Consider the following 25,059-nt stretch of genomic DNA (forward strand, 5'->3'; position numbering starts at 1 on the left):
TCCTACTGCTAATAAGTGATGCTTATCTGCTAACAATTCTCTTACATCACCAGTAGCAGAAAAATACTGTAAATTTTCTGCTTCTTCTTTTGCTAATATCCTTGAAATATGTCTAACTTCTTCTTGAATTCTTTTCTCACATAATAACTGTATTAAATTTGAATCTATGGAAGAAAATGGATTAACTCCAAACCTTCCAAGTCTAACAGTCAGGTAAGATGAAAAATCATTGATAATTTTTGAAATATTTGATTGAAAGATGGAGAGTGAATGATACATCTCATTTTCAGATAAGTCTGAAGAATGTTTTGACTTTTCTTGTGAGTGCATTACTTCTTTCATTGATTTGTTTATGATGGTTTGTAATTCAAAAGTCTTCTTTAAAATTTCTCTTTAAGAAGTTCAAAATCTTTACTTGAATTAGTGATTAATTTCCTTAAAACATCTGAAGTAATGAAATATATAAAATTTGAAATGAATATAAAATAATAAGAAACTGCTTTATTATATTTAAATTAAATTTTAAATAATTAATATACGTAATTGAATAATAACCTTAACACTTTGTAAATAATTATGTTAATTTATATCTCTTGCATTTATTTACGCAATAATATGGTGATAAAAAATAATTTTCATTACCAATATTTTATTGAAAATAATTCATGAATAATGTTATATTTTCTAATTATTTCAAATAACAAGTTTTAAAATAAAATTTATTACATAATAAGAAAAACTTTGCATGTCTTCTTAAATACTTCACCTTTTTTTAAAGGATCGTCATGATGACTAGAAAGTTTTTTGATATCTTGACTAAATTCTACAGGATTTTGCATTTCATCTACCAATTCAGAACTATCAGAAGTTTCTTCTTTAAAAATTGCTTCCCTTTGATATCCTGGTGGACTTTTACCTATCAAAGTATATAAAAAAATTACAATCATTTCATGTTCATTCTTATTGTACAGTACATAGACATAACAATTTCCTTAAAAACACAAATCAACTTTCAAAATGAGATATTTTAAAAATTTTTTACAATTATTATTATTTCAAATGAATAATGAGAATTGAAAAAGTATTCTTAATCTTTAAAATGTTATATTATATATTGGTAAAAATCTAAATTTATTATTATTCATCAAAATAAATTACAGTAAGTTGAATTGTATTAACTCAAAGCAGTCAACAAGTCCAGGACAGACTATATGAGGTTTTTCCATATAATACAGTCTTAAATCAATTTTGACTGATTAAGTACTTTTAATTCAACCCTGTTTTCCCATGTAACTTCTGTCCTTGATCTTCATTTTTTCTCCTATTCCATGTGAATACATATGATTAAGATAAATAAACACTAAGGCACTGTGCCAAACATAATTCCATACCATTACAACCTCATGTCAACATCATTTTACTGATACAGTATGTTATCAGCATTCTAATTGAGACACAAGGGAGGTGCTTTGACAACAATCTCAGAAGTGTCATGAACTGCATATAATTTTGTAATCATATTGTGAATAGATTTGTGAGAAATGGCTTGATAATGGAAAATTTAGGGCCAAAATTTGAGAAAATTGGATATTAAACTAGTTAATTTCAAACTATTTAACTCAAAGTTGGTATTTTTTACACCTTAAATTTTGACAAGATTTTACTGTATATAATTTCAAAAATATTAATAGTTTTTAATTAAAATCTGATAATGCATATGGAATATACAAAATTTCTATACAAATCTGCATATATTTAATACCATTGTCATTTACTTATTATATTGTAACTTTTTATAAAATTTTATGTTATATATCAGCAAGTTCTCAACCTTAATTATTACGCCTTTGTGTCCTTTTTATCTTAATTTAAATTTAATTTGTATACTAGTACTTTTTATATATTAACAGGACTTTTATACTGGAAAATATGGATGCAGATATTTAGTCTTACAGATCAGGCGAACTAAATAAAAAACATTATTTTCGATCTGTAAGACTAAATATCTGCATCCATATTTTCCAGTATAATAAGTCCTGTTAATATATAAAAAGTACTAGTATACAAATTAAATTTAAATTAAGTTCTCAACCTTTTTCTCACTCACATACCACCTGAGCCATCTGTGTATAGACTGGTAGCACTAATAGATCCTTCTTGCATACCCCCAGTGGTACATGTACCACTGATTGAGAACTGCTGCTATATATTAATATAAATACTAAAGTATTTCCATTCATATATAGTGTTAATATGAAATATATTTTTATTCATAATATTCAAAAATGCTAATGCTTTATATATGTAAAAGAAATAAAAATTATAATATAAATTTATTAACTGACATCAAAGTAGCCTGATTCTCTGAATAATTCAAATACTTTACATTCAATAAATAAAAGCCTAATATTATTATAATTATTTGTTTAAATTAAAAATGACATTGAATAATTATTAATCACTTTAATTTTTATATGAATCTTTTTATAATAAAATAATTAACTTTTCTAAACTTAGTTATTTTATAAACTTTATTCTAAATTATAGATGAATTTTTAATGTATAATTACCAAAGAAACCATGCAATCCTTCATCTCCTCCATTACCCAAATCAGAAGGACCAGTATGATAGGAACCTGGATCATAATGGTTAGTATGATAGCCAAACCCTCCAAATCCAGGATTAAAATTAGGTTTCTTCCTTTTCTGTTCTACACCATCTTTATCTTTAAATAAATATATTTAAGTTTTTAAAAAATGAATAATTTACAGTGTTTCATATAGTTTAATATGCAAATATTACTTGTTTTAATTTTCAACATTCAACGTATTAAAAACTCACCGTGATCAACTGGTTTGTAATGAAACTCTTTTGCTTCACTACACTCTCCATCTTTACTTCTGAATAACTGAAGATATACTTTTACTGAACTTTTAATTTCTGTGTTATGATAAGCTGGTGTACGAAATACAATTGCCACCTTCAATTAAAGAATAATGATGTTAATATAAATTTATAGAAATTAATTTTGATATTAACAATGATTAAAATTAAATTCATTAAAGCTAATTTAATAATTATCTCAATTAACAAGTTGGTAGAGATACGAGACTTATTAAACTGCAATGGAGTCGAATAATCAAGATTACATTGAAAAATTACGATTTTTATTAGTGGAATGAATGCATTTAAGTCCTCACTAGACACTCCCTTTTTAGATGCAAGAAGCTTACAACTATACATTAAAGCTAATTTAAATTAATTAGATATCCAAATTTCATCTAAAATATGAAGTTGTGCTTCATCTTGGGTAAAGATTAATAATTAAAAATTTATTTTGAATTTAATTTAACATCCAATAACTGACCAACAATTTGGACTGATAAGTGAACAAGATGCACAGTAAGAAGTTGTGAGTTTGAGTCTTGCTCTAAGTCAATCTTTTCTTTCAGAGTTTTTCTAATTTATTTAATTAAATTCAAACTAATTTCTAATCACTAACATAAGATGGTACAATAGTTAAGCTCAGCTTTAGATCAAATTTGGCTATATTATATATGTATTTTTAAACAATATTATCATCTTATTAACTGTTTTTGTTTATATTAATCTTTATTATCATTACCTGATAAGCAATGTATATTTATAAAAGCTATTGTAAATATGAATTATGACATATTTATAGGAGTTATTGCTTATCAGCATTGATATCTCATTTATTAAAAAATATATAAGATCAATTTTAATTTTTAGAAATTATAATAACATTTCTCAAACTCATGCTATGATTTCCAGTCTCCAATAAATCTTACTAGATCAAAATCCATTACGTACATAATGATAAATAATGCAGACAACTTAGAAAGATCAACTTGTTTGATTAATTATATTAGTCATTCCTATTTCATTTTATGACAAAGCAATCTTTAAAACATTCTTATTTGTAATAAATAATACAAATAGCAATGTTTTTTATTACAATTCCTAAATCCTTTGATATATAGCATCCTATATAAAAGTAATATAAATATCATTTTCCTGTTAATATCATTATTTTAAAAAAGCAATATTTTTAATTGAAGTAATTGTTAACAAATCTCACTTTTGGATTGGTAAAGTCCATTTGAGACACAAACGTAAATAGTTCTTAAAGGAAATTTAGTCTTCCAATATATATTCAAACTCAAATTTCTTTGGGAAAGTTAATACAAGTAAAATACATTATTTGTCTAATTCCCTATTATATTTTGAAACTGATCAGATATTACATAGATTACTCCCTACGGAATTTCGGGACTTTGAGTATATATCTGAATGCAGGGGACCGAAACGAGTTCAATGATACCCTACTTTTGGACTGGAGACCAAAAATAAGAAAGTTATCATATTTACAATTTCTTGCCTTTCACAATGCATTCTACGCCATTTTAGAGTTTTTACTAGGTGGCGCTGCTTATAGTTCAGTATGCGTTTCCTTTTTTTTGTTTTGTTCAAGAACTACTGTGAACTCTCCCTCCGGGTATTCTAACCTTAGGCGACGGTATCTCACCCTCATTTGTAGCTGTAGCTTTTAGTCTTAATAAATTGTTGTTTTTATACGTCTTTAATGTCATTTATTTGAGTATCGCCGCCGCTCTATCGTCGGACCCATCCACTTCCTCATTCTCACTCGCGTAACGCATGACGCATAACAAACCCAAACCGCCATCTTGACCGTGGACAGGTCTCACCGACCTGTTAGCCGAGAAAAAGGAGGTGCTACTCCGTCCACCTCCCGGCGCACCCACACTACTGTGAATCAATAACTAGTGACATTAAACACTCGGCGGTTCTCCTCGGGAGGAGTCCGTCGGGAGCACGAACAGTCGAACGCCACCTAGTGGAAAACTCTAAAATGGCGTAGAATGCATTGTGAAAGGCAAGAAATTGTAAATATGATAACTTTCTTATTTTTGGTCTCCGGTCCAAAAGTAGGGTATCGTTGAACTTGTCTCAGTCCCGAGTTCAGATATATACTTAAAGTCCCAAAATTCTATAGGGAGTAATCTATATAACAGCCAACTGATCTATTACAGTAATAATTATTATTTATAATATAAAAATTTATTCACAATGTGAATAAATTTTATTTGATTAATTTTATTAATTATTTAATTCTTTTAAAGGAATATAAAATAATGAAGTAATGAAACAAAGAGGAAATTTTGATTTATATCTTTAACCATCATAAAGATTGAAATGACTATAATCATATTGAATTTTCAGATATGTTATAATAACTAATGAATTTAAGAGTTACTTTCTCAAATGTTACTTACTTGATGATGTACATCAGTCTCATTAAATCTTCCATAAGATTCCCACATTGTTTTGCCATTTTCATCAGTTTCAAAGAAACGAATTTTAATTTCCTCTAAAATTTTAAAAGAATATAATTTAATTCAAATTCTATTTCCTTTTATGTTAATATGTAAAAAATTCTTTGAACTTACTTTTATTTACTTTTTCACAAAGAAGGAAAACTTCTTCGTCACCAGTACAAACACCAGAGCATTTATCTATCCGTGAGATCTTTAATTCACCAAAATCTGGTGATTCTATTAAAAAATTGAGATTATGACATACAAGTTTGATTATTAATTATTATTATTTGCATAATTATATCATTTAATTTATTACATTATTATTAACTGTTTAATTATAGTTTTTTACATACTTTGATTAGCAACAGCATCAGAAAAGATTGGAGGACATATACTTTCATATAAATCAGAATCTGGATTATACGCAAGTGCCTCGAAACATATTTTAACGGAATTGAGATTCATATCCTTAGCTTCTTTTTCCGCTTCTTCTCTAAGATGTTGTTTTTCTGATTCTAAGTATAATATTAGTTATTAATAAAAATTATAATGACATCAAACGTTATTTATAATACACATACACATAAATTTCATTTCATAAATATTAAAAAGATATACCTGTCAGAGATGATTGTGCATTTCTGATAACGAAATCTTTCAAAAGACAGAGTTCCTCCAATTTTCTGTGATATAATATTTGAGGTACTTCCTTTTTAGCTGCAAATAATATACCAAGATTTTGAAACCTGCAATCAAATTATAACATTATTACTTTATTTAATAAAAAAAGTCTAATATTTAAAAAACAATATAATGAAAATACAAAATAAATAATAAAATATTTAATTCTCTTATAAATCTACAGATTAATAATTATATCAAACATTAATTTCAACAAACTATTATAGTTTTCTTATATTACATGTAATGAAACAGGCATAGCACTAAAATTTATATAATATAATTCCTTGTTTTTAAATAAAGTTTTAGTGGATAAAATTAATTTAAAAGATGCAGATATGTATAAAAGATATGTATATCTAGTTTACAATTCTAACTTCTGCTATTTAATTCTCTGTTCAATAAATATAATAAAACTCAACCAAATGATCATCTTAATTAATTGAGCTATAAATTTGCTTTTATTAATGATTAGATATTAAGTAATTTGGTATTAGAGGTAGACTTTAGATTCCATTTCTTATCTACATTAATAATTATAAATTTTAATAATTTATTAAATAATTTAGAATCTAGAAAAGAACTAGCCCAGAGTGGGACTTGAACTCGCAACCTCTGCTTACCACACGGTGCACTTGCCAGTTATGCCACCCTGACATCCTAGCAATTCTTTGCTTCCAGACGTATTTAAACTTTAGATGTAACCATGTGCAGTTACTCACGGCACCAGCTGGGGATGACTCTTATGCCCACAGCCTAAGTACACCTCCGCTATGGGACTCAGCCAGCTTTTGCTTTAATTAAGGAGATCCTTTGGTTGTGTATCAATGTATTGGGCTTCAGAAAGTTTATTATACATGATAAAACTTGTATAGAGACAATAATAATTTTATTAACAATTTTGTTAAAAACAAATGTAAAATTTTTAAATGGATAAAATAAAAATATAGAATGATTCAATTGCCAAATGTTCAAATAAACTGTTTTCAAGACTAATTCAATTTCAATTATATAAAAATTGTCTGACATAAAAGAAGAGAAAAAAGTGAATAAAAGTGAATGAATGTAGAGATCAGAAACTTATATTAATATATAGTGAACAAAAGCTTTGAATTATATATCGTAGTAATTATCAAAGTAAATACAGTTTGTATACTCACACTGCTGTCATATCTTCACCAAGATGTATAGTGCATACTCCATCTTCATTACAATTTCTTCCCATGAGTTTATGAACATGTGGTTTAGAATCTTGTTCGTTTGTATACAAACTACCACGAATACAGACCTGTCTGTTACCTCTGTAATTTTCGAGCTAAAACAAATCAAGTATATGAATATTTATTTATTCTTAACATTATGTTTAAATTATTACTATTATTATTAATAAATAATTCTTACCCTAACAGTTGGATAAGTTTTTCTGGTTGTATTGTTAGTTTTACCAGTCAACCCTCCATGTGATCCTTTTTCACTCCTATAACGATATCTGATTCTATTTGTTGGTTGAATAATTATATTTAAGTAGGGTTCCCCTGTAACAGTTTTGAACAAATATTTCAATTAAATAAATAAAATTACTTACTAAAGTAATAAAAACATATAACAATAAATAAAAATTACCTAATAATATTGTAATAATAATAATCATAATAATTTATCAGCAAAATTTTATAAACAAATATTAGAAATTCTATACTAGAGTTTCCAGAGTATTCTACAAATTTTCCTGAAAAATGTTTATTATAATAGTGAAATAACTCATTGTCTAATAGAAGATATCAAGCAACAAGTTTTATTCACTATTCCAATCTATTGTTTTCTTTAGGAATATCAAATCTTCAGCTTTTTAAATCTTCAAAGCTTTGAAAATAATGTTTCAAAACTTCAAAGTTTTAAAAGTTTTAATTTTTGCCAACATTTTTGCCATAGTAATTTATCATTATAACAAATGAATGAATTCAATCTATTATAGTGAGGTTGAGGCCAAAGTTTTAAATGCAAAAATGTGTACATTGGACGTTCGGTGCTGCTTTCGTGTAAGCCTAGGAGTTTGACAATGGTGTTCGGAAAGTCAGTGAAATCATGCTTGACATTCCAAACGCCATTGTCAAACTTCTATGTTTACAGGAAAGCGGTGCCGAATGCCTGACATACACGTTTTCGCGTTTAAAACTTCGACCTCAACCTTGCTATAATAGATAGAATTCATTCAGTTAAGTATATGAAAGTGTTAAAAAAGATGAGGAGTAATCAATTCTTTACTTTTGTTAAAATATTATCACAAATCGAGAAAACCCTTTCACTATCAGTTAATGTAGTTTAGATGGTTTTGAGTGCTAAGTGAAGTTTCTCTATATTTTTTTCGTTACATTTGCTTGCAAATTCAAACATGCTTCTAATTTAATTTCTTCAACTTTAAATACCCATCCAATTGTTGTTTCCAATTTATCAAAGAATTCTGAATTAAATATAATTACTTAATAAAGGTAAGAAAAGGAAAAAAAACATTAAAACAGATTCATGTATTGTCTCAAATACTTTCAGTTTCAATTATAAGCTTGTTAAGGAAAATTTGTACAAAAAATAAATAAAAATAATAATAATAAACAACACGCAAAACAAACTTTTTCTGAGATTTATATTTTAATTTTATTATTTACATAATGTTAAATATAATGTAACCACTTAATCATAGGTTATTCATTTTTTAATTACAGATTGTACTAACTTATCATTAAGATAATATTTGTTTATATAGCTACATTTTTTTTTTATCTCTAGTATCATTTATATGTAATTGATCTGACAACAATTATATATTTATTTTACTTCACAATGTTTAGCACTAAATCCAAATATTTCACCAACAATTTGGTACGTGCATATGCAATATGTGCAATGCACGTACATGCAGTTTTTGCATTATTTGCAAAAGATTGAAATGTGCACAGAAATTTTATTTATCAAAAACTGTTGTAAAATGTAGCACTTTACGTTGTTTTCCAAAACTAACAGATACAATGGCATCCATTTTTCAACTTTATTTATCATTTTTGCAAATATTTCAAAACCTCTAATCAAGACCTCCATATAAGAATTTTGATTGGAGCTACCACACGAAAGAGTTCACAAAAAGAGCTGCAAATTGAATAAACCAAGAGGACAGTCATGTCAAAGTACTTTCATTACAAAAGAAAAGTGTTTGCTTTTGTTCTAATAAATTATTTAAGTTTAAATTGACTAATGTATTCACTAATAAGGAACGAGGAATAACCTGTATTTCACACTTTTGTTTCTATTATTTCATTAGAAAATTAAGAAATACTTTTTATTTCAGTTTTTGGAACTTCACAGTTTCTCGGCTTTAAAATGTGGTGTTAAAACATATGTAATAATACCCACCTCCCATTTCAAAAAAATGAGCTTGACGAGCATTACATTTACCAAATTGTTGATGGCATATTTGGATTCAGCATTAAGCATTGTGAAGGAATGCCAGTCATAAATTCCCATATTAGCAAATGTTTCTGATAGGGATTCTTGTATGAAATTAAGCTGAACACCTTGTATATACAAATTTGACACTTGATTAACTAACGTGGAAAATGTTTATAACATACAGAAAATTTGCAGAAAGTTGTTTAATACAGTGGACCCCCGATATAACACGCATGTCGGGTGGAAAACAACACTCGTGGTATAAGGTGAACAGCGTTATATCGAGCGGTGCGGTGTAACACAGTTCACCTCTTTAGCAATAATGTCAAGCTTTTCTTTCACACTGTAAGCTTTTCTTTTACTCATCATGCATACAATAATTAAACACTATTCAAAATACATTCAGGAACTCAATACATACACAATTACTCAATATGTAGTAACAATAAAATGCGCTACTCACTAATGCCGCACCTGTATAAACGTGTTTGAGCTTATCACAACGCGAACATTGCCCACGCTATAACCGAGTGTGCGGTATAGTGAGCAGCGCTATAACGAAGGTCCACTGTATTAAATATTTGTGAAGTCAGAATAAAAAAATATTTTTAAACTATATATTGTGAAATCTAAATTTCATAATTAATCGAAACATATTATGATCTTATCTCTTAATCAGAGTTTTTTAGTTATATACAGTAGAACACTGATATTCCAAGTTAATGTGGACCAACGCTACCTCAGACAGCCACAGCAATTTTAGATTAAAAATTATAAATATAAAACATTTATGTGATATATCTCTTATTAAATGATAAAAGAGAACGGAAATAAATCATTTTGCAATACATGTTATTGTTTTAAACTTTTTTATGAATTACAGTAAAAGAAAAATAATGTATTCACTGCAGGTTTGCCTCAGATAATATGAAACCTTGGTTAATCAGGACTTGGATAGTTGGAGTTTCTACTGTAATTATTGTATATTTTTAGTATTAAATATAACAAAAAATATCATCATTCGCAACAATTAACCAGTATCTGATTAAGAAAAATAAATCAACGAAAGAAAAATTACAGTCGATATTTTCACACCTTACAATACAATGAATTCAAAATATAATTATTTTTCGATGACAGCACAATGAGTTAATGTATATTTGATTAGCTTTTCAAATCACATTTTATGAATAAGTGATGTCATAATTGTTTACATACACATTTGTATTGCCAATACAAACGTGCATGTACAATGGCAATACAAAACTGTGTATCTCTTAATTAAGATTTTTGGGAAAGAAGCCTTTAAATTTCTATTTTACATAATTTATAAATTATGTAAAATAGAATTTTAAATTTAATTTAAAATATTTTCGGATTAAAGTTCAAAATTTATTAATTTGTAGAGTGCAATTTCTATTAAATATTTCCTTAATTAAGCAAATTAATTACTAAAACAAAAAATGAACTAAGATAGCAACTAAGATGTAGAAAATTAATCCCAAAGAAGTGTAGTATAATATGAAAAAATAAATAACAATTTTTAATAAAAAGTAAAATTAAATTTTGTTTATTAAAAGAAATTGAAGATGTAATTAGAAAAATTACTTGATTTTCTAGAATGATGATAAAATGATAATAGTTAATATTCATTATTATAAATTATAATTTATAATAACTTATATGAAAACAAAAATTTATATTTTACTTATCATATTTGTATTATATGCTAATAAGAAATTCTAGAATATTATTGTTAAAATTTAATCAGATAATTTATAAGTATTAATGATATTATTTACAGAAAAAAATCATTAAAATAAACCAGTTCTATTTTAAACAAATCTCAGTTACTTGAAACGGGTCAAGGTTTAGACAACATAGGAAGTTTATAGCAATACTTCAAACAAATATCTATACAGAGCTATTTACGAACTTTTAAATTTAAAATCTTCGATTGTTTTCATTATTTTATTGATTTTGTTTTTCAAGAAAATTTATAGAAAATAATAAAAGTTGAACTCAGTGCTACTTATCAGAAGTATATACAAGAAAATTTATCCGAAAGTTGTAAATCTTTTGAAAATATGAAAGATTAGCCTAAAACATTTAAAATATTTGTGATTTTGCATCGGTTACTTTTTTCTATTAACAAAAAAGAATACAGTTTGTTAAATTCTGCAACATAACTTTTTCAATTAAATATAGTATTTAATATAACCAAACATAATATTCAAAACCGAAAAACTGTGTAATATTTAGTGTAGCATTCAAACAACGTAGGAAGAATATAAAAATAAAGTATTTTTATATTCTTAATCTATTTGAATACCATTAGTTGTTAGCTTTCATCATTTTTGTTTTTTAATTTAAAAATAATTCACTTAAGGTAAATATCTGAAACATTTAATTTCATCTCTGACTTCGTATTTATTAGCGATGAATATGCTGATAAATAGCTGTTATTTTGAATTATTTATAAATACTGATATTTCGATGTTTTTAAATTGCATATCTGATCATAGAATTCTATAACGAAACTTTCATTTGAAAAAAAATATGAATTTAGATATAATTATATCTAGTGCTTTTAAATTATATTTCATAACTTTAGGAAACATTCAATATTATAACACATTCAAAAATTAAATTTTGAAAAATGAGTTAAAAAAACACGAAAAGTATAACTAGGCAGGTAAATATAACCTGTTAACTGGATATAAATATCAAATGTCAAAGACAGGAAAGAATATTTTTATATAACTTTTTTAATCTTTGAAATTTACTAATATAACATATCCATAAACAGATTTATATTTATTATAATTGTATTTATAGTATGGCAAGTATTTGAATAAACAAACATTCTCAAATTTAAATTTAGAAAGTAATTTTTCATTTTAATATTAATAATATAGTATACTGATAGTTTTTCATTTACATAAAATTTAAATACAAGCATTTATCATTTCATGGCATTTTATATATTAATGTTCCTTTTCATTCAATTACTATTTCATTTAAATACAACAAATGCATCTTCTTTTTTCTATTGATATTCCTTTGTTGAGGACGACTTAACATTAATCAATTTCATACAATACAAAAAGTTTCTTTAATTTAAAAAGATAACCTAAAGACATTTTAAAATAAATTAGCTAACTTATAACTAACAAATGCATAAAGTTAAAGTATAATAATTAAATATTATCATATAACTTACGAATCCAGTAAATTTTTTATTGTAGATAATACGCATTCATTTACTTATTTAATAAACTTACAATTCTAATAATCTGATTCAAAGAATTAAATTTTAAATAAATAAATTACTGTATATCATGAAAAGAATCATTTCTAATAAAGATTTTGAAGATGGAAATAATTTAAATGAATTATAATTAAAAATACAGTAGTAATTTTATTATAAGTATTTTCAATAACTATTTTTACAAGTACATAAATAAAATATATAATTCTTATTAAAATGAAAAATAATACAGTAAAACCTTGCTAAGTCAAACTGCATTAACTCAAAGCTGTTTATAGATCACAGCCACAGTATACAGTTTTCTATTAAATCATTCTATTAAGTCATTAGATCAAAGTTGTTTGTGCTTTCAACTCGGATCTATCTTCCCATGTACCCCTACACCCTTTGATAGACCTGAACTTCATTTTCTCTTATATTCTGTGTGAATACAGACAATTAAGATAAACAAACACTACAGCTCTATGAACACAATGCCACACCATTACAACCTTGTGTCATCATCCTTTTATTGATACAGTATGTTACTGGCATTCTAATTGGGACATGACAATGCACTCAAATGTGCCATAAACTGTATACAATTTTATAATCATTCCATGAACAGATTCTTGAGAAACAAGAACAGTTTGAAAATGGGAAATTTTTAGCCACAGAAAAATTTGACAAAATTGGGCATTAAACTTGTTAACTTGAAACTCTAATTTAAAGTTGGGATTTTTTACCCCTTAAACTTGGCTTAACAAGTTCTTACTGTATATTAAATAAATGACTAACTCTCCTAATGATAAAACTAAAAAAATTAATAATTTATTAAAACACAGCAATATATATTTATCACGATTAATTACAGGCATACTCCAGGTTATGTTCATAATGCATTCCATCAAATAGTATATGTATCGTGAATTGCCATTTCCCATACATTATTTTTATTTAAAGGAAGTTTCACATCATGGAAAGTTTTTGAGCAATGATCAATATGGTTTCATGCCCCAGCAATCCACAGAGGATACCCTTTAATTTTGTGATACTTTACAGCAGTGTTTTCAACTTTTTTTTATATCATAGCATACTTAAACCTATAATTACCATATTTTCTGGCGTATAAGATGACTTTTTAACCCAGGAAAATCTTCTCAAAAGTCGGGGATCGTCTTATACGCCAGGTGTTGTCTTATAGGGCAAGTATATCCCAAACTCTATATTTTAACTGTAAAAGTCGGGGGTCGTCTTATACGCCGGAAAATACGGTAAATTTCTGCAGCCCATATTTACGCAGAAAAAAATCATGATTTAAAGTTGTGTTTGTAAACATTCTATCGCCATATTACTTGCCACTAAATTCTTTTTGTCTATATTTCTTGTAAATTAAACAAAACAGCATTGTTGTTCATTAAAATAGCAGCAGGTTACAACAATTCTTATTTAAATTTATAATTTTCATTTACATAAGAAAAGCAATTAAGTCTTAATTTGCAATTAAAAGTAGCATAATAATTGCCTTTAGAAACCTGCCCAATGCCCTGCTATCTCTAAGTTAAAATAATTTGAAGTAAATATGGACAATTATAGATATTTTTGATTTAACGAAAATTTCATTTTAAATGAAATAACCTGGTCTTATGCATATATAATTTTGCTTATGAATATGTATTTTATACTACATTATGTATACATTTATTTATTATAACAATGAAATATTCGTATAATTAATTTAAAAAGGTTTTAATTTTTGACCTGTACAATGATTGTTCTTTGGGCATCTTTCAAAAATAATTTATTTAATAACCTTCAAAAATTTTTGTGGCATACTGGTGTGCCACAACACATCAGTTGAAAATCACTACTCTACAGCAAAGAAAGAAGAGATTAATGTGTTTGTTAATATTTCTAGATATCAAAGATGCATTTGACAATGCATGGTGGCCCTCAATTTTAAAACTTATCTAAATACCAAATTACCACAAAATGTTTTCTACTTGTTCAAAGATTTCTTAAAAGACAGAACAGCTGAACTTACATTGGGCTTGGTTAAAAAAAAAAACATGCTCCCTAAATAAAGGCTGTCCTTAAGACTTAGTACCTGGACCTCTATTCTAGAATGTTATTATAAATGACTTGCTAATTAAATTATCAGACTGTTTCTGTTTGTTAGTTATAAAATCAGCCATATCATTAAAAAATAATTAATTATTGACAATTTGTCAAATTTTCTTAAAACCCACAGTTTTTGGTCTTTTTTCCTGGACACATGATGAAAAACTGGACAAGAAGCAACACTTGGAACAGACAAAGTATCATATCAGTGGGGATAGCTAAGTTGGATCATGGTAGGGGTAGAAATATTACAGTTGTATCTTTGGCTTGTTTTATTGTGAGATGGTTGTAACCTGGGGTACAACCATCTCACGATAAAACAAACCACTCAGAAAGATTTAGTTATTAAGCAACTCATAATTAGTCAACTAATGAATGCTTCTCTTCAAACAAAATATATAATGCAAGTAAACAAATTAGCTCTTTCTGAGTCACAAATTACATAGCTTTCATTTTGTTAGAAAGATCTTAAAATATTAATTACAGTAGATCCCCATATAACACGGTAGATACGTTGTGTTATATGAATCTGTGTTGTACGAGTCACTTAGATTTTACAAATACATGAGCCGTTCACAGCCCAAAGTGATTAACTTACTTGTTATATTTAAAATAACTTTCTTTAGTAATCAGGCTTAAGGCACTACATGACAATAATTTTTATGGCTGTTGAATAATAAATGTTTTTTTTTCACAAAAAAACACAACTTTCCTGCCTAAACTGTCTGTATATACGCGTGCCGCTGGACGGCAGTCATCCAATCAGCATCCTCGCTATGCTGGTAGCTCTCAAGTAGGTCCGCTGCACATCCACTATTGATTCGGATTCGACCAATCCTGTTGAGACACGAGTCGGCCATGACAATCTGTCTCATTCTTTTACCATGTTATATGAGCCTCTTTTAGCGTGTTATATGAACACGATCACAATTTTTCCGCCGTGTTATACGAATCCGTCTTATACGAACACGTGTTATAGGGGGGTCTACTGTATCTTATAATTTTTCTAATACTTTCAATCTAAATCATTTATATTCAAGTACTGGTGGAAAAATATATTTTAAAGTTATATTCAAACAATTTTTTAAAAGAAAATAAATTTTCAAAAAAATGAAAGCAAATAAATTCAATTTACTTTGTATATTCTGAAAATTGCTCAAATTCAAAATTAAACTAACTTGATATATATATCTTTTGATGACTGAATATTTAACTTGATAAAGTCGAGGAAACTATAAAACAATATATTATTCTTAATAAAAATAGGGTGGTTAAATATTTTGTAAAATATGAAAAATATTTTATTTTTTGTTATCTTTCAGTTATTATTATAATTAGTTCCTTCTTCTTACTAAACAGTAATTAACATTTCTACATTAATTAGGAATCTTGATTAATACAATTTTTATTATACTATTTAACAATATACTTTACTGATAAACATTTCTTAGAAATCTGTAAACAGTTTTTTGATTAACATATAACTTTACCAAATGAATGAACTAGTGACTATTATGTATTGATATTTTTCCATCTTAGATAAATATTAAGAAAATTTTAATATTTTTACAATATAAAAATGAATTTTAGATTCATTTGAGAAAGATGCAAAAGTGAATAGAGAAATGCATAATAAGATTTAAGATGGATGAATAAGAATGTTGAAAGGTACAAACAGGAAGAAAATTATTTAGGGTCCACAAGGAGAAATTTAGAAGAGAGAATGAGTGATACGTAATATGTGAGCATAAGAAAAATATAGTTGAAGGTAGTTTAAATAGAAATATGAGTGTATTATGGAATGAAATGAGAATACTGTACAAAGAGGATATACACAAATATAAGGGCAGTTAAACAAATGTGTATATATCTATTAGGCTTGAGAAGACAGAGTAAAAAGAAATGATTCTCATGCATTGTCAAACATCAGTGATTCATAAGAAGAGAGCAATGATGTCCATGGAGTAACTATTCAATAGTTGTTAAGAATATAAAGATGTGGTTAAAATATTCTTAGAACAAACTGAATATGACACAATAGATACACAAAACACACCTTATTGACTTTCAGCAGTGGGTTTAATACAATAAAAACGTTTTTTGACCTATTCATTTATTATTTTATTTGTATTAATCTCACTGCTGGAAGTAAATAAGGTGTTTTTTTATATCTTATAAAAACATATTTTCTATAAAACATTATTTATAACTCTTGGCATTTCTGTAAAACAAATATGTATAAAAAATAAATGACGTAAATTTATTTATGAAACAAATTTTCAGAAAACAGGTCAATCAAATTTGCACAGATATGAACAAATAACTTAATAAATTATAGCTTTTATACTATTGTTTCTCAACAGCTTCTCACAAAATACTGATGAATCTGAATATGATAATAACATACTGTATAAAAACTGGATAACTTCCAACAAATATTTGTTTTGTTATTATGCATAATTAAATATTTAAATTTTCTTTCATTTAATTCAATTCATTTCCAAAACTGCTGATGATAAATATCTTTATCAACTAAAAGTATATAAATTCTGAAAATTAAAATTAATTTTTGTTCTCACTTTTATCATAATTTAATTCTAAATTATTTTGATTGTAAATACAATTAACTTTAGTATTCGTACGTTATTTGTTGTATCAAAACAAAATTAACAGGTTATATTTTTTGGTTAATGTTACCTATGGTTCCAAAATGGCGGCTCGTCTCTGATTCCAGCAAATAGAAGAAAGGAAACACTGGGGATGCACGTTCTAACCTAACCTAACCTATTCTAATAATTTTGTTGGTAATAATTATGGTAATTTATTAGAATAGGTTAGGTTAGGTTAGAACGTGCGTCCCCACTGTTTCCTTTCTTCTATTTGCTGGAATCAGAGATGAGCCGCCATTTTGGAACCATAGGTAACATTAACCTATTTTTTCAGTCCTGTTAACTAAATTTTATATATAAACATTATTGTTTTTATAATATAATAAATGAAATATATATTATAGAATTTGTATGCTTAATAAAAAGATAAAAGTATTCTACATTGTTATCTGAAATACAAATTAAAAAATTATTTCCAATTAGTTAGCTTGGAATATTACATACAATACTATAATTATACAGTATACTAAGCCCAAAATTATATATTAATTAAAAGATAACTCTGAATTAATTGGGCCATAACTTGGTTAATTAAATTAGCCAAGTTATGGCTAATTAATTTGGCATTATCATTAATTTTTCATTAATTTATTATAATACTTTTGTTTCTAAAAGTATATTTGGTATATTATTTCTTGAACTGGTTATAGGCATGTTAGTGTTCTTTGAGTTCTTAGTGTTGTATTAAAAACCGAAAAATGCTGATGTAAAACAAATAGTAAATACTTATGATATACAAATTCAGAAATATAACTTCTAACTTTTAATTAGATTTTTATATAATATATATTTATATTAAAGTTTTCTAGCGACTTTTTTCTTTGTTAACAATTCATAGAGTAATAATGTAATGTAAAATAATTAAATAAATAGTAATTAATTAGTAAAAAATCAGATTTAATTAATTTTCATATTCGCAAGAAACTGCAATATAGAAATTAACTAGTTATCAATCACAAATTCAAATTTGAATTATTAGATTAATTAGATTATTAGTAAATTATTAGAATAATCATTTTTAAATTTTAAAAATACTTACTATGACAAATATTCTGTGAATGTAATGTTTCTAGAGTGTAAGGTGAATGATTCAAGCCAATTTGTCCATTTTGCATATTTTGACTAGATAATGTTAAATTCTGTACATTGTTCATCTGCAAAGATGATGAAACAGGTGGAATTGAATGTCCATCGTTCATTCCCATTGCAGGACTGCAACATATAGTGTACACAGCACCACATGATGAAACACCATTGGCAGTTGATATAGTATTATGTTCAAGTGATAATTCACCTTGACCAGCAAGGTTACTTCCCAAGTCTCCCACTAAAACACCTGGTTCACCCATCCACATATATCGTTCCTATGTAAAAATACAACTAAATGTTAATTATATAAATAAATTGGATAGAATATTTATCTCAATTATGTTAAATAAACATTTATTTCTAATATAGTCCTTTAATTAATGTAAAAATCTATTGTTTTAAAAAAAATAACCAATAAAACAACAGTTTACTATTGTTTTATTTGTTATTAATCTTAAATAGTTTCCATAATCTGTTTCATTACTATACAGATAATTTACTGCATAAAGTTAATGATGTGTTATAGCATCAAACGTAATCAAAAATATAATTAAGTAGATAAAATGGTATTAATACTTAAATTCGGAACAAAAGAAATTAACCTATTAATTTAATTTCTTTATCATTTTGTCTAATATTTAAAAATTCTTGAAAAATCCTCGGTGCTTCTCTATATGGATCGATATAACTGACGAAGTAAATTTAAGAAGTTTGACATACAATCAACAAATGGAAGCTCCAACATATTAATATAACTAATATATCAATAACAACAGTTTCATTCATTTTATTTGTTTCTAAATATGCAAACTTCCTACAAAATTTATCGTTACAAAGAATTAAATATACGGTAATTCAAAGAGTAGAAATCAAACTGGCAGAAAAAACATTGAATTTTCTCAAATAATATACAAGGCCGATTTTTTAATCAATCAAACATCAGCCAATCAAAGTTTTATTTTGCTTAAAATAAAAATATTTTATTATGATTTCTAAAATATTACTTTCCTTGATATATCAAGGAAAATAACAAAATATTGAATAAATTATTACACGAAAAGCTAAAAAAAGAAAAGTAAAAAGCTGATTTAACGGTATTTCAAATGCCTTTAAAGCAATTGTTCTATATGTTTGAAGAATTTTAAAATAATTTCTTAAAGAACTAGTATCATTTTATATATATATTTATATATAAATATTGTTGTTCCACATGTATAAAATAGAAAAATATGTCAGACATATTAAAAAAAAAGTGAAATATGATAAAAACTTTAAACATGAAATTATTTTATATACAGAACATTTTTATTTACTTTTATAATTATGTATTAAGTGTAACAATTTAACACTTACAAAGCTTAAAAAATTAACTGTAAATACCTATTAAAATCAATAATAATATTTAAAATAGTCTTGAAATGAATATATAATAAAAAAGACAGAAAACCAACCATTATTTAGTGCTGAATTATCAACTTTTATCATTTAATCCATGTACTACAACTAAAATGTAGAATTTAAATTTGAAAGAAAAAAAAAAACAAATGACAAGATAGTGTAATTGTTCATGAATGACTTTGCAAAATATAATCAAATAAAATAGCATTTTGTGGAAAAACATAAAATAGAAACATGACACATAAGGAAGATCTTACCAGCATTTCGAAGGGAAAAAAATACACGCTTTCTTGAAAGCAAAACATCCAACAATCATCAATAGAAAGAAATGGAATACTTTTTTCCAGAAATCGAAATTCGTTTAGGATTATTACATGACGTATCGGAAATTTAACATGACGAATCGGAATTCCTCAGTCCTTGATTTTTCATTAGAAAATAACTCGATTTCGTGTTTACCATCGAACACGTGACACCGTGTGTCTTTACGACGTTTACGTATATTGACGTTTTAGGGGAAATTCAAAATTAGTTTTTTGGATCCGGTGCTTACCTTTTTTTTCAAATACTGGTTAAATTTTCCATTCGAAATTATTCTGACGTCTCGTTAGCTCCACTCTTAAACTGTACAATGCGATTCTTGACGGGAAAATCCACTTCCATTACCTCACACACCATTCGCTACTTCTTGTGTGACGTCAAATGACGTTGTTGTAGGTGTAGTAGGTGTCCAGCGGGAATTTCCAGTAAACTGTCATGTTCAGGTATGTTTTTTTAAAAAAAAAAGAAAGGGGGAAAGTAGATTTTGAAGTTGCTGGTGATTTTCGTTTCCTTTAAAATACTAATTAACGTTACTTAATGAAACAATACTAGTTTTTGCTGTGTTTTAACATTAAAACTCACTATAACACGTGTATTTAATATATACTAACCTGCATATCAATTAATTAATGTCATATTAAGTTAATACTTTTAATATTTAATTTATTAAGACACATTAAAACAATATATTTATTTTTCTTCCTTTTATGTATTGTAAACTGATTAATTATTAGGTTGTAAAGCCCTATTTTGTAAATATTGTGTTGCGATCAAATCTTATATGGTATAATAATAATTAAAATCTAAATCAGATGACTCAACTCGTTATTTATGTGAAACTAATATGTAAATAAATGACAAATGATTCAGAGCTTATCTTTAAACTAGCTGCTTTACAGGTTTTTATTTAATGTGGGTTTCTTTACAGGTTATAAACGTTGGTGTATTATTCGTCGGATGATATAACTTTGTATAGTATGATTTTACATATTATATATGAAATAAAAAATTAAAAAAATAGAAAAAACTACCATCCATGGATGTATAATGTATTGATTATTTGCGCAAAATGTCAAAACAAGTTGTATATAATACAACTTGTTTTAGAGCTTGCATTGTTAGTATGACAGCTGTATGTGATGTTTGTTGTTGGCAATGACTTAATTGCACGAAGATTCTGTAAATTATAATGAAAATTAAACTAGATGCGTTATGTATAAAATGAAAGTATTAAAAACTTTCTCTGCAATTTCTTTTCTTCTTACAAAAGGAAATCTGGGAAATCTAGAAACGAATCAATTCATAACAGAAATAAAACCAACGTTTTAACATAAGAAAAATCGGATTAAATTAAACTTTATTCCAAACTGTTCATGAAAATTTAGAAATCCGGAATGGACTAAGATTCCGGATCTTCTATTGCAATAGAAATATCCACAGCTATAAGTAATTATAATTTTACTTCCGTTTTGAATTATTTTTCCTCCGGAAAATTTCCTCGTTATATGCAATCTTGAAACGATTTTTAAATTATTCACCAAAATAAATATTATTAGGTAAAATATTTAAATTGGCATTAAATACAAATAGTTTATTATTATTATTATTATTATTATTTACTCTTTAAATTAATTTCAGATAATAATAAATCATTGTAAAACAGACATGTGAGTTAACTCCTTAATTAACTCCTTAATAAAGAGGAACTCCTTATTAGATTATTAAATATTAAAGTTATTTTAAAAAAAAAGCAAATTTTATAGAGCATATACAAACAATTGACAAATTTAATGTGTAAAAAGAAATGAAAATATAAATATTAAGATCAATATCAGTTTATGGTTAACATTTTAAATAACTGATATATTTTTTTCCCTTAGAAGATTAATGTTTTCGCCTCACATGTCGAGTTATTTTATAATAAGTCACGTTGATGTTTTAGCTTGTCACGACGACATTCATTCGCTTCCATAAGTAAAAATTAAAATTCTCCAAGCGATGTCATTTTATTATTATTATTTTATTATTATTTTTTTTTTAAATGAATATTCTTCTTTGAAATCATGAAAACAGATTTATCTCATTCTTGAAATGGCATATTGTAATCTATTTATTAAAAATATTAATTTAAATATGAATTTTTGTCCTTAGTAACCTTGAATATATATATTCAAGGCAAAAATAGACATTTCTTTTCTCCTCGTAATCTTATATTAAAAATCATGAAATTATATTGTGTTTACATAATATAGGAATTTCGATATGTTATTTTCGTGTAAAGGAAGTATTAAAAAAGATTGAGATTAACAAAATTTTATTCTTTAACAAGCTGAATTGAACATCTGGAACGCGTAATAAACACTAGGTAGCCTTGATAGTAAATTACACACCTAAGTGTGCAGTCGTGTGTGAGAGAGATCGGATATCTGATTTAAACAATTGAAAATTTAAGATTTTCAGATGTCATTTGTGACGTATATGATTCATTAGATTAGATCATACCTTTATTTGAAAGAGAGATTAATGTAATTAAATTTATTAATTAGATCTTTATACAATATATATTATATATAGTCAAAAAATCAAATTTTGAGAAAACACATACAAACTTTTTTTTTTCCTTTAAAATATATTTATTCATTAATTATAATATAAAACAAGTGTTTTCACTGATTATTATATTATTAACAAATTATGAATTTAGTTTTATAATTTGTATGAATATTTTATCAAAATCTTGTGATTGAGATAATATAATTAGAGATAATATTGAGATGATTAATAATATACGTATATATAATATAGAAAAATTGGTTAATGTTACTTATGGTTCCAAAATGGCGGCTCGTCTCTGATTCCAGCAAATAGAAGAAAGGAAACAGTGGAGACGCACGTTCTAACCTAACCTAACCTATTCTAATAAATTACCACAATTATTACCAACAAAATTATTAGAATAGGTTAGGTTAGGTTGGAACGTGCGTCCCCACTGTTTCCTTTCTTCTATTTGCTGAAATCAGAGACGAGCCGCCATTTTGGAACCATAAATAACATTTACCGAAAAATTAAATTGTAAATAAACAACTATAAGTTTTATATAACTGAAACTTAATTGCTTGCGATAGTAATTAATTATGTAATAGATCTATTTATTACATATGTAAATTTGTTCATTTATTATATATAATAAATTAAATAATAAGCATATAATACAAAATAAGTGTTACTAAACAATAAATAAATATTATACTGTATAATTTAAAATAATGGCAATTCAAATATTTATATTCTAATATGAAAAATAATGTTATATCATATAAATGTTTTGACTTCAATTACCCGATTAGGTTAATGTTACTTATGGTTCCAAAATGGCGGCTCGTCTCTGATTCTATCAAATAGAAGAAAGGAAACAATGGGGACACACGTTCTAGCTTAACCTAACCTATTCTAATAAATTACCATAATTATTATTAACAAAATTTTGTGGTTAGGTTAGGTTAGAACGTGCATCACCACTGTTTCCTTTCTTCTATTTGCTGGAATCAGAGACGAGCCGCCATTTTGGAACCATAAGTAACATTAACCCCTGATTATTTTCAATTCAATTTTGAAACAAAAGCACCGTAACTAAGAATCATTCTCTTCTGAACTTCGAAAATAACGAATGAAAACCAAACTTGGCTTCACGACAGAATGGCGCAACAAGCTTTTAGACCTGTTGCAAGTTTCCTAATATTCAATCATTTATTTAAAATTTAATATATTTAAACTTTAAATGAATTCGTGAATCATTTCCTTTTCTGTATCCACGTTTTATCTTCTGTTATTGCTGCGGTATGGTATATTGAGATACTACGAATCACTCAAAGTACAACGCCAGACATGCAAACCACATTTAATTCATATTACACGAGATTGCTAAGATTTAGTTTGAATAAGATGGAAGGTATACTTGTAGTTTAAATAAAAAATAAAGAATTTGTAAGCCTGGCGTTATCCTTTATTAATCAGATGTATTGTGTATCAATACATCATAATGCAAAATAATAAATTATTGAATTTCCGGTTTTAAGCAAGTTGGGGTGCCGGCTTCAAAGCTTGATTGAAAACTACTCTTTTGATATAAATGAATCAACGCTAGCTTAGTAACAGATTTGGATTATTATCATCAAGATTAGTGTAATTTGGACAGTAATCTGAATAATATAAATGATTAAAAATTACTTATTAATTCTAATATATTGATAATAAATTTGATATTTTAATTCTATAATTAATTATTATTACGTATTTTATATTTTTAGACACAGATATAAAACATTTGCCTGCTTGGATTGCGTAAATCTAATAAGACTCTTATCCTTTGTTAACATTAAAATTGGTATTTACCAAGCAACTATAAAGTTTATCGCCTTTTCGGATAAACTTATTATATTCAATTTATTCACGTAGATTTCGTATACATTATTATTTTACCTTTGTAATTTTTAGTTCATATGTTCTTATGAAACAATGAAAAGTTATGAATCACATCCACCAATTTATTATATGTAAATTTTTTTGTATTGGTCTTAAACAATATTATTATATAATTATAAAAATGTTAAAGCATTATACTACTGAAAACCTATATTTAATGTGATGTGTGTAATATATATAGTGCATTAAATGTATACATTATATAAAAACACTTACATAAATGTTTAATTTCCTCAAAATTAT

At 26.1% G+C, this 25,059-nt stretch overlaps 1 protein-coding gene across 2 annotated transcripts in view; it reads right to left on the bottom strand.

The window, feature by feature from the left end:
* Nucleotides 1–56: 56 nt before the first annotated feature.
* LOC136988635 (nuclear factor NF-kappa-B p100 subunit-like) overlaps nucleotides 57–25,059 on the bottom strand; it is a 48,646-nt gene continuing 23,643 nt past the window's right edge. Inside the window, exons 1-12 of one of the 2 annotated variants that reach the window (XM_067286545.1) lie at nucleotides 20,271–20,538; nucleotides 18,566–18,890; nucleotides 7,447–7,580; nucleotides 7,206–7,360; nucleotides 5,983–6,110; nucleotides 5,718–5,879; nucleotides 5,494–5,598; nucleotides 5,320–5,414; nucleotides 2,843–2,981; nucleotides 2,571–2,726; nucleotides 767–916; nucleotides 57–445 (exon numbers count right to left, since the gene is read on the bottom strand). In XM_067286545.1, coding sequence (XP_067142646.1) covers nucleotides 381–445; nucleotides 767–916; nucleotides 2,571–2,726; nucleotides 2,843–2,981; nucleotides 5,320–5,414; nucleotides 5,494–5,598; nucleotides 5,718–5,879; nucleotides 5,983–6,110; nucleotides 7,206–7,360; nucleotides 7,447–7,580; nucleotides 18,566–18,890; nucleotides 20,271–20,318 — 1,662 coding nt within the window. In that variant the 5' untranslated portion in view covers nucleotides 20,319–20,538 and the 3' untranslated portion in view covers nucleotides 57–380. Of the gene's footprint in view, nucleotides 446–766; nucleotides 917–2,570; nucleotides 2,727–2,842; nucleotides 2,982–5,319; nucleotides 5,415–5,493; nucleotides 5,599–5,717; nucleotides 5,880–5,982; nucleotides 6,111–7,205; nucleotides 7,361–7,446; nucleotides 7,581–18,565; nucleotides 18,891–20,270; nucleotides 20,539–25,059 lie in introns of those variants that run through there. The other variant, XM_067286546.1, reaches the window with a different exon arrangement.

Source organism: Centruroides vittatus, unplaced genomic scaffold (genome assembly GCF_030686945.1).
Source record: "Centruroides vittatus isolate TY-2023 unplaced genomic scaffold, ASM3068694v2 scaffold_373, whole genome shotgun sequence".
In the NCBI taxonomy this organism is placed as follows: Eukaryota; Metazoa; Arthropoda; class Arachnida; order Scorpiones; family Buthidae; genus Centruroides; species Centruroides vittatus.